Consider the following 12,261-nt stretch of genomic DNA (forward strand, 5'->3'; position numbering starts at 1 on the left):
TAGCTAATTTAGTGGCCTGAGGAATAGCACAGCTGCAGGGCATTTGCCTTGCATGCAGCTGACCAGGGTCCCATCCCAGCTCTCATATAGTCAGTCCCCTGAGCTTGCCAGGAGTGTTTTCTGAGTGCAGAGCCAGGAGTAACCCCTGAACACTTGCCAGGTGTAACCCCCCCCCAAAATAAATAAATAAAATAAAAATAGATCACTTTAAAACATCTAAAATTATTATTTGGCTTAAAATAGGGTGAAATATTTAGCATGAAAATTTTCCAGACAGATTTTGACTATGTTCCATAGTCATAGGTAGAAATCAGGGGGGCTCAGATAATAGTTGATGCCGCAGGACCCTATGAGAGCTGCCACTTCAGACCCTCATATTAAACTTACCTGGTTGGCATACAATGTCTGTAAGGTCTTTGTACATCTTGGGCATAAATAAGGAACTCCCCTCCACATCCTTACATACATCATATATCTGTAAAGAAAACTACTGGAAAATGGAGCAAAAAAAAAACTTTCAAAATTTGGGAAGTAACCACACACAGTGCTCAGGGGTTATTCCAGGCTCTGCACTCAGGGATCATTTGTAGCAGAGCTTGGGGGACCAGATGGAGTGTAATGTTCTGGCTAAAACTCATAGTGGCCATATGTAACACAAATTTCCAGTATGCTGCACTATTTCTCTGGCCCAACTTTCAAAAATGTATCTTTACAAACAAAATCACATTACAAGAACATGTATCTGGGGCCAGAGAAATAGTATGGAGGAAGGCATTCGCCTTGCATGCAGAAGGTCAGTGGTTCAAATCCCGGCATCCCATATGGTTCCCTGCGCCTGCCAGGAGCGATTTCTGAGCATAGAGCAGGAGTAACCCTTGAGCGCTGCCAGGTGTGCCCCAAAAGCCAAAAGCCAAAAGCCAAAAAAAAAGCCAAGAACATGTATCTGTCAAGATCTCATTGTCATAAAATAGACTATCTACCTTTATATGTTTCTGAAATTTGTAGTTTACAGCTATGCCAGAACAAGAAAATACCTGAAATAAATATAATTAAATAGCTACAGTTTCAATGTATGATTGAAGGAATTAAATATGAGTTTTACTTCTTTGTTCTCTGTTTCCAAATACTGTACAATGATGTTAACCTTCTTGTAAAAATGGAAACCTCAGTGCTCACTTCAGCAGCATGTACGCTAAAAAGAATAGAAACGTCATTAATGGGTTCCCCATCTTAGTTTTGCTATTTGATATATGCCATTATCTGGAAGCAATAAAAATAGCTTGACCTCATTGGCACAAGGTTTCCTATTGTTGAGCTCTAAACAATATAATCATAACTTGGTCTTTCCTAAAAGAGAAACACGTTTGAGCTGAAAACAGTTAATCTGATGAATTTGTGAATGCCATTCTTCCTTCCTTAAATATGGCTTTTATTTTACGACTCATTGTCATTTTTTGAAGGAAAATCAAAAATTCTGAGGAATTTTGAAGAAGAATTTCTGAGGAAATTCTGAGGAAGGAAAGAGAGAGGCAAAAAAAGAGAGTCACTTGCTCAAGAGAGTGTGAGCTTCTACAAAGGCTGCGTGTACCCCAGTATACATTACTGAGTGAAAATAGAAAAGTATGCAAATGCACATCTCAAGAGGGGAGAAGCAGTGGCATATGCATTCGGGTACCATGTACATGGGCCAGCAACACAAATGTGAGCAGCTCCAGTTATTACACATGGGTCCAAGGACCGCATATGTGCTTATTTCTTACTTTCAAATCTCCACTATGTCCTGTCCCTGTTGATGACATAGTAAAATATATTCTTGATTTTCTATAACAACAGCAATGATTTACCTTGAAAATTTAATAACAGCACGTGTGCTGCCTGGGAACATGGTACATGAGTGCATTTCACCCACATCTGTCCCTCTTGATATGTGGACTTACTTTCATGATGGTTTACATACTGTGGCTCTTTCTCTCTCTCTCTCTCTCTCTCTCTCTCTCTCTCTCTCTCTCTCTCTCTCTCTCTCTCTGCCTTTGGACAAGTCTTTATTCTCTCTTGAGCATGTTATTCTCTTTCTTATCTCCTTCCTTCCTTTTCTTAGTATCTCTGAAAAAAAACTGTTTTTACTTAAAAATTTTGGGAACATGTTTGTTTTTGAGCAACACCCTGAAATGCTCAGAGGTTACTTCTGAATCTACACTCAGGAATTACAGCTGGTTTTGCTGGGGGGGGGGGGAACCATATGGATGCTGAGGGATAAAATGGGATGCTGAAGATTGATCCAGGTCAGCATCACGCAGAACAAAGTCCTCCCCACTGTTCTATCACTTCAACTACAGAAACATGTACTTTGTAGTCTTACTGGTTCAAATTATATCATAAGTTATAAAATAACCAGAATATACTTCAGCATATTAATTTTACACAACAGCAAAATCTACTTGTCATTTAAAAAGTGGTTAAGACCTACCAAGTTCAGAGAAGGTTATATCTGGAATGTCAAGGAGACACCGATTTCCTCATCACACTCAATGTTATCTCTTGTAGCTCTGGAATAAATTTGTCTATAAATATTTATATTTATTATTATGTATATACCTATATAACATGGGTTATATATTATTAATATATCTATTAATATCTAAATGCCTTTATCACCATTTAATTGAAAGTTGAGAGGGTAAAATTTCAAGGGTTCCAGAGAGATATCCAAGAACTGAGCACATCCTTTGTGTGCAAGTGACCTTGGTTTACTCTCCAACACCAAGAGCACAAAATTGTACCCTCCCATCTTCAATCCCAGCACTACCAGTTACAGCACAGAGAACAAATTAAATGTAGATGTTTTATCTATAACCTTCCTTGGATGCAATGATCCAGTAACGAGACTGGAAAAAAAATGTATGTGATTCAAAGTCAAAGCAAAGAGAAATATTCTAAAAGCAGAATTCTATTTGCCGAACATGAAATTTGAATTTTTATTTTACTTTTCTAAAGAAATGAGGTGTGGCGTCATCCCAGATAGCAGAAATGTCAATTCTGATCATTTACACCTTTGTCTATTTATTCAGGGACATTTCTAAGTGGTCTAGAATTATATGAACATGCCCAGATCCTTTGTACTGCATAGGTAAGGTGGTTTTATTAATTTCCTAGAATGAATAATAATTTAGGTCTTTTTTTTAATGAAGCAGGCTACTTTTAATTGAAATTTATTTAAAAAGATGCAAGGAGAGAGTAAGAAGACATATGCATTCAAGAAAGAACAGGAGGAAGAATATGGAAAGAATATTGGTCTTGACAAATAAAACTTTCTTATATGTTTCTATTGAAGTTGTATATGGTGTCAAATACCTAACACTTATAGAGAAATACAGGAAAACTTTGAGGACTATGTCACAGAGCAAAAAGTTGTTCTACCATCAAAGGAGCATGTGTAATGAAGACAGAAGAGGAAAAATGGGTTCTGCACATCAATATGGATTCTTACAATGGCAATGAAGAAAGAGGCAAATAATATCAGGTGGTGAGACAGCTGTAGTATGCACCATAAATAAGCACAATAAAAAAAAAACAATAGTCTAAATATTGGCACATGAGGGAACCTAGTATTATCCTCTAGCTCTGTCATAATCAAAACTCCATAACAAAATTAATTTTATTATATTTTAGGAAATATGGTTACATTAAGTTAAAGTGTATGATATTGATGTACAGTACAAAGTTACTGCACCCCATTACCACCAAAGTATTCATGACCCCCTACCACTATCTTTATGTTTTAAGTACAATAGGTTAGCAAGGCATCATGATACTCTAGGAAGACTTCTATGGAGGTTGCCCTGAAATCATACAGAATAAAAATAAAAATCAGAAAATAAAATTGAATATTTGTGAATATATATTGGAATAAAATCTATCCATATCCTGGCACAGCATTTGTGCAATAAGGAAACTATCTCAAGCTCTAGGTTCTACAAGAGATGAATGTATCATGGATGACAAGAAAGTAGGAACCACTTAAAAACATTTCCAGGTACTGAACCAAATACTGATCATTTCCCTCACAATAAGTAAAGTCATCTTTTTCATTCTTAGCACCAAGCATAGACACATATAAGGTTACTCATCTCATTTTCCAATTATTCTAAATAAATAAGCTAAGTTAAATATAAAAGTTCATAAGCTAAAAATGCATCCAATGTAATTATTTGACTTGTAGCTACATTCTTTTTCTCTGAGACACTTGCATCTTTGAATCCAGGCTTACTCATAACAACACACCATTTCCCTGTCTTAGTATTTAATTCCCACACATTTTTCTTATTCCCTCTGAACTCACACTACTCTGTGGACAGTCCCTCTAAAGTGCAATGCTTGGAATAACTTCAATAATAAAAGCAAGTTTCACTGTCCATGTAGTGAGAAGGAATAATTCAGCAGAGTCCATCAATACTGTCAAGATGGTATTTGCTGATCCAATAACCACCATCATAAAATGTGTTTGAATAGTTAAGCTAAATCTACACTCTGACATTTCCTACACTCTGACATACACCACTGAGGCATGTCTCACTGCCTTCCTTTTATATAATCTAGAGAGAAATTTTATAATTTTGATACCCACAAATATCAGCGCTAAAATGCCTACATATTCTGTTTTTGTATAAAATAGATCATTTTAAAAATCACTTCTCTCCTAAAAAATAATATATTTTTATATTCAAGATTTGTATAGATGTTAAAAATATATAAAAATAACTATTTTTATTTGATTTATTTTTATTTTAAGCACAAAAAAGGCTAACATGAAAACAAGAAACAATTTTTTGGGGGGCCACACCCATTTGATGCTCAGGGTTACTCCTAGCTAAGCGCTAAGAAGTTGCCCCTGGCTTGGTGGGGATCATATGAGACACCGGGGGATCAAACCGTGGTCCTTCCTTGGCTAGCTCTTGCAAGGCAGACACCTTACCTCTAGTGCCACCTCTCTGGCCCCAAAGAAACAAATTTTAAGTATTTTAATTTACTGTTGATTTCTCTACTCCTAATGTATTGGGGTTTTAGAATTTTTCCCCTTTTGCATTTTAATCCTACCCTCTTTAGTACACTATATCTATATTGCTTATATCTGAAGAAACTAATAAAAATATGTCACTTAATAAAGAAAAAGTTGGAAGAATTGAAAAATTCATTATGTAGAAAGACATATGGTAGTTATTACCAGTACATTCATTTAGTTGTAGAGTAAGAATATAATTTTTCACTTCAATGTTATTGTCTATATTTTCTTTTATTCTTTAATAATCATGGCATTGTATTTTGAAAATACAATACTAAAGGAAATTTAAAAAAGAAAAGTATAAGAAATATATATTATCTCTTTAATTTAAAATAGTCTTTAAAAGTTAAGTAACCTACTCTGGTATTTTTAACTCTGCATGTAGATATAGGAGAGATATATGTAGGCCTGAGTGCTATTAGCTATTCTGGATATTTACTCTGTGCCAGTAAACTGGAGTGTTGTCAGTAAGTAGCGTTCAATTATACAATTTCTAAGTAGCGTTCAATTATACAATTTCCTATGGATGAAGATCAATGAGGAAGCATGAGCAGAATATGGGCTGACCAGTGATTTCTATCATCTACAATGGTTCTCAACCTTTCCACAATTATTCTCTTTTATCTGTCACTTATTTTCCTCCCTTCTCACTTTCCTTCCTCTATGGCTCTCTAGTATCATGCTATCCAACCACACTTGCCCTAGCTTCATTTCTAACCCCTTTGGAATATTCTAGGAGCCAACAGCTGTACCCAGCTGAGAAACACTGACTTACAGCTATATGATAAAATGGAACTTTAAAAAGGAGAAACTGTAAAAAAAAAAAAAAAAGTCACATAGAGGGATGAAAGAACCCATCCTTTCTAATCTACACCCAACATTTAGCAATTGGTTATGCAGCTTTTGATAGTAGCCAGGGAATGTATTAGGATCTTGAAAGCATTTCTTTCTATTTCTCCTCTTCTGTTAGATATGAATCTAACTTCTGGTGCTAAACTTTGTCCTGGTGATCATTCTGAACATGGCAGCTTTCACCTCCTTATTTCGTAAGCTGTAGATGAGAGGATTCAACATGGGGATGACGGCTGTGTAGAACACTGACACCACTTTATTGAGGTCCAGAGAGAAAATGGCTCCTGGCCGCACATAGATGAAAAAGAGAGTCCCATAGAGGATGGAAACAGCTGTCAGATGGGAGGAACAGGTGGAAAAGGCTTTGCGCCTCCCGTCAGCAGAGCGGATCCTCAGGATGGCAATTAGGATGTAGAAATAGGAGATGATAATGGTCAGGCTACTGACGATGAGCACAGCCCCAGCCACGATGAAAACCAACAATTTATTGATGTGGGTGTCTGCGCAGACAAGAGAGAGAATGGGGGACATATCACAGAAGAAATGATTGATAATGTTAGAGCGACAGAAGGGCAGTCGAAAGGCCGCTGTCGTGTGTGTCATGGTGTTGAGGAATCCCACAGTGTAGGGACCGGCCACTAGCTGGAGGCAGAGTCTGGGGGACATGGCCACTGAGTAGAGTAATGGGTTGCAGATGGCCACGTAGCGGTCGTAGGCCATGGAAGCCAGGAGGAGGCATTCAATGGCCACAAAAAAGCCAAAGAACCACTGCTGCAGGACACACCCCAGGAAAGAGATGGCTTTCCTTTCGGAGAAGAAGTCAGTGAGCATCTTGGGGCCCACAACAGAGGAGAAGCAAATGTCCACAAAGGAGAGGTGACTAAGGAAAAAGTACATGGGAGTGTGAAGGCGGGGATCCATCCGAATAAGAATGATCATGCCTGTGTTTCCTGTCATTGTAAACAGGTAAAAGAAAAGAAAGAGCAAGAAAAGGAAAACTTGCAAACGAGGATGGTACTTTAAGCCTACAAAAATGAATTCTGTGATCGTTGTATAGTTTTCATCAGCCATGGATTGTTTTGGAGTCTATATCAGGAAAATAAACAAACAGAAAATTGTTAATGCAATTAATACAACTTCAATTTTCTTAAAAGACAAGCAACATATAGAAGAAATTTTATGCTTAGTTCAGGGATATAAATGCAGATAAATGCTGAAGTTATTAGCAAATGAAATATCATTCTAAAGAACAAGATAGTCTAAATTCTGTGCTTAGAGATCTTCTAGGTAGTATTCTGGGGACCATAGGCAGTGTCAGGGATTCTGGACTTGGATTTGGATTTGGTGGCATGCAAGACAATCACTTTACCTCCTATTCTCCCCAGCACCCTGGCTGATGAGTCTTAAAGAGAAATTTAGCAAATTCAACCCCACTTACCACCCACATTCACAAAACACAGAATTCTGGATTGCTGTATAGTCTAGGACCCCTGGCACTACAACACAATATGCCATTTCCAAAGCATCACAACAAGAAATAGGAAATTCCTCTATTATAAAGTGTGTTACCATCCTTCTACCACCAAATACTGCAACCGATAAAATATGAGAGTAGTGCGGTCAGGGCTGAGGACCCACACCAAGAGAATGTATGTGGGAACCACCACTTAAGTGTGAAATTGCTGGTGAGCACTACAACCAAATATGAGAGTAACACAACCAATTATGAGAGCCACACAACCAAGTATGTGTATGAGCTTAGTCATTATAATACAATAGCTAAAAGGAAGGGAATGAAGAAAGAAGAAATTTAGGGCTTACTAGGAAATTTGAGCAACATAAGAAAACCTATAAAATTATACATTATATATCCAGGTTAAAAGAAATGCCCTGATGGAGCCAGAACAATAATACAGTGCATAGGGTATTGCCTTGGATTCGCTCCTCAGCATCTCAATGGTCCCCTGAGCCTGCCAGAAGGTATTTCTGAGGGCAGAGCCAGGAGTAATCCCTGAGTGACCTAAAACCCAAAGCCCAAAATAAAAAATAAATTGCCTGTATTACTATTTGGGTAGGATTTTTAAAAGGAACATGACAAAATGTGATTCTCAAAAAAATATTTTAAATGAAATACAAGAAAGCATTAGTTAAAGTAATCTTTCTGAAGCTTTCACCCAGTATATGTGCACACTGTAATTCCAGAAATTTGGACATTATAAACAGAGTTATATAATAAAAGCACACAAACTTGTATTTTTTAACAAGCCATATTTAAATGATTTATCAAGAAAGGTAGAAAGCACTCAAGCATATTAAAAAAATGAGATAGCAAATTGAAGGGAAAAAATGTCATTGTTTTCAGACAAAATAGTTATCACCTAGAAAATAAAAAAAGAAACAACTGATAGAATAGCTTTTTCCCCAAAAAATCAAATATAAACATCCAGAAATCAAAAATCATATAAATTAAAATATAAATGTATCATCATAATTTCCAATTGATAGAATTATCATAAATAAAATTAAAAATATTTGTATGAAAAAATACAAACTATGAAATGTCACTACAGCAAAGGAAGAAATGTATAAATTAATGAGCTTTGTTTGTCCTTGGTTCATACCTGGTGGTTTGGTGGCCTTTCTCCCAGCTAAATGCTGGGAGGCCACTCCCTGCAGTGTTTAAGTCAAATCAGGATCTCCAGAATGCAAAGTATATGCTCCAACTCTTTGAGCTAACTCACAAACCTGAAAAAATGAATGATTCCAAGACTGAATTAGAAAGCTCCATTTCTTTCTGGGGAAAAAACAAGAGTTAAAACTAGCTCATGCTGTGAGTACGGAAGCTGTATAACCACTATTCAAGTTGTAAAAGCAGATACAGTTCTGCCAGGTGATAAAAACAGGAAATATTTTTTTCACCCATAGATATGCTGATTTTATAAACTGCCTTAACATGTGTCCTTTTATTTGAATGGATTCTGTCATTACCTAAAAAGAAAACGTATTTTCTAAAAATCATATATAGGGTAGCTCAAATATTTTTAGAAGTATACCAGCAAGATTTTTCTTCTTCCCCTTGCCCTGGGATATCTGCAGATCTTTGATACAGATAAGCAGGCTGGATGCCCATCACAGGAACAAGATTTCCTAGAGATCTCTCCCATTCTATCTTCCTTTATTCTAGGACATGGCCCCGTGTGTGCTTTGACTTTAGCCATGTTGTAATGTGGTTTAGTTATTGCTTCAGCCTTGTTTTGCTTAATTACAATTTTTACTTAAAATTTCAACACAATTCCATTCTTAGAATTAAAGAGATTATTTCTTTGTTCAGTGAAACATTAATAGCTCAAACTGTGTATTCTACAGAGGTTTGATAAAATGGATTGATCTATATGGAACCCCAACACCCCATGAGGAGTGATCCCTGGGCACAAAGTCAGTATAAGCAAACCCTTGATTATCAGTGGATTTGGTTAAAAAAAATCACCTAAAAATCTGAAAAAAAATTATTTATAAATTCCAAATGCATTCAAAGTAACACATTGCTAAAATTTTATTGAAACATATATGTTAAAGGATTAACATCAGGATAGACAAAACACTATCACAAACTATCAATTAATATGGAAAATATTCATGTGACAATGCATGTGACAAGAGAGAATATTCAAATTTACAGGGAAATTTCTTATTCTCCCAAATTATCATAGAAAGCAAATCGAAACAATCAAGATAAATTTTTCTCATCTATTTTATTGGTAAAATACTAGGAAATGAAAAATTAAAAGTATTGAAGTGGCAGAGAGAGAAAATGGTCATCATTTATTCTGTAAGTAATCATTAATTCTATCTCTTAATATAAAGCATATTCCTGGAAACTTAGATGTTAAATTACATAGTAACTACCCTCAGAAAATATTAAATGGAGAAACAAGGCTCTCATTTTCACCATCTTTAAATAATAAAAAAAATCCATGTAAATATATGTAAACAATCAATTTTTTTCAAAACATACAAAAGAAAGATATAAAATAATGCCTTCTGTATTATATTAAGAACACTTTTTCTGTTGCTGTAATTAAATGTATTTACAAGTAGTAAAAAAGATAGCACTCAAGGATTATTCAGCAGTTCTGGGAACAGTTAGTGAATTGACTTGTAAGTAGATAATTAAAAGAATTCTAAATTTCCCTGCCATTTTAAGGTTGTTTCAAGACTGCAGATATATATGTAGTATCTTTGAAATCAAATTATTCTAGAGGGTCCAGAAAGGTAATAAAATGTTTAAGATCCATGACTTGCATGTGGTTGACCTCTCTTCCATCCCCAGCACTACCTGGTTCCCCAGTGTCACCAAATTCAGGTAATATAGTACCAGGAAAAACAGTACTTCTACCACACCTTGTATTTATCTACCAGTCAACAATCACCAGTGAGACCTCCCCTAAATTATCCAGAATAAGAATTCCAGATTTCAAATAGTTCCTTAAGTTGCATTAGGAAGAGGATAAGGAGGAAGAAGAGGAGGAAGATGAAGAGGAATGCATAGTTACTGTCTGTATACAAAATGACAAGTTTTTAGTGAACAGAAGCAGAGAAAAAAAAGCATTGATCCAAGATTCACACTGAACTATTTGGTTTATTTCATGTATACAAACAGCTGGATAAGAAACATTTTAATGCCTATTTTCAGATGAGGCATTTGAGGGAACTAGGACAATGGCATTTGTGTGAAGTTCCAGAAATATTGTTTTCCAAGAGTCATGAGCAACCAAGACCATGTCTGAATATAGAAACTCTCTTTTTTGAATTCTTCCTAGAGGGGATATTAGATCTTCAATGTCCCAAACCCATTCTGAAAACCTCTTGCAGGATACAGAATCAATCCTTGACCAAATGATCAAAAACAATATTGATTCAGAAGGAAGCACTAATTTCTAAGGGAAATCATATTGATTGAATTCAAATGTTCTCAAGTGCAAGGGTACTCAAATAATTACAGTGTGTGCTGTCATTCATTGAAAGCCCTGCAACGTCCATCAGAAAGTGCCACATCTGGACATTAAGGCAGGGGTCAGTGGAGCAAGAGGAGGTGTCCCCTCTTCCGTTTAGGGTACAAACTGACTTGGAAGAATATTTCACTTGACTCATCTCTTCGTGCATTGTATTGGATTTTGATGTGACAGTGACTATTTTTCTGCATGTCAAAATAACACTTCTTAATGTCATCTTCTGCACCTCTTTAAGAGTAAGCAAAAAACATCAATGGATTTTAAAAAAAAGATTTACACTTACATTTCAACGAGGTTCTTCTTTCTTTAAAGAATTAAAATTAGGGTAGAATATAATGCATATGCCTTTTTTGACTGGGCTCCATCTTCCTACCCCTGTGTCTCTACACACACACAAAAAAAAAAAATCAGACTTTTCAGGAGTCTCTTTCTTTTATTCTTAGTTTTCTTCTCCAAGGAATATGTGCATCCATTCTGAAGCAAATTGTCTTCAGATTCCATTTTCTGGAAGCCATTACATCATTTTTTGTTATGAGTGAAGTTAATCCCCAAAGTAAGCTGTATCTTGGGAATTGCATTGTTAAGAAAGAAGTGAAATCAAATGCATAGCTGTCTTTAACTACTTTTTAAATCCACTGGGATCAACTTATTTTCTGTGTTTGGGCAAACTATTCTTTACCTTCTTCTAAAACTAGCAAATGTTTGAAAGTAATACTTTAGTGCACTTAGGCAGTAACTTCTGAATTATCTTGAACAGAAATATAAAAAAAAATCTACAACAATTTAGTATTACCTCAGAGTAAGCAGATAAATAGTATAGTGGGGAGAAAATACTTGACTTGCTTGCACTCAATACAGTAACCCAGAGGGTCCCTAGAGTCCCATCAGGAGTGAGCACAGAGCCAAGAGTAATCCACACGTGTCATTGGATATACCATTTCTCAGATATGTCTGTGCTTGTATTCATAAAACACTAAATCACTTTCACAAGCATACTTTATTTGACTTTTTCTTTAATTTTAATATAACAGAATATAAAAGGAAATTACAAGAATCAATCTGTGTAATGAATTTCCATTTTACCAATATGTATGTTTTTTGATTCTTTTGTTAAATACTATGATTTACAAAGTTGCTCATAATATAATTATTTCAAGCATTCAATTTTTCAGCACCAATCTCACCATCAGTGTAACCTTGCTCCACCATCTTCCCCAGTTTTATACCTTCCCCCAAGACGGCCCATTGGCAGGTATAAATAATTTGCTTAATATTGTTTGTTATAACTAAATGATAATGGAATTATAGGAAAAACTTATTAAAAGAATATTTGTGAAA

The 12,261-nt window shown here is 35.6% G+C and overlaps 1 protein-coding gene across 1 annotated transcript; it reads right to left on the reverse strand.

Annotated features, from left to right (window-relative positions):
* Window positions 1-6,037: 6,037 nt before the first annotated feature.
* LOC126017727 (olfactory receptor 1009) lies at window positions 6,038-6,982 on the reverse strand. The gene has a single exon (XM_049779780.1). The coding sequence runs from the start codon at window positions 6,980-6,982 to the stop codon at window positions 6,038-6,040; it is 945 nt and encodes a 314-aa protein (XP_049635737.1).
* Between the last annotated feature and the right edge of the window lie 5,279 nt (window positions 6,983-12,261).

Source organism: Suncus etruscus, chromosome 9 (assembly GCF_024139225.1).
Source record: "Suncus etruscus isolate mSunEtr1 chromosome 9, mSunEtr1.pri.cur, whole genome shotgun sequence".
Lineage (NCBI taxonomy): Eukaryota > Metazoa > Chordata > Mammalia > Eulipotyphla > Soricidae > Suncus > Suncus etruscus.

Bases quoted from the DNA above. Each gene is read 5' to 3' on its own strand.
- LOC126017727 (XM_049779780.1), bottom strand. From the start codon at position 6,982: ATGGCTGATGAAAACTATACAACGATCACAGAATTCATTTTTGTAGGC.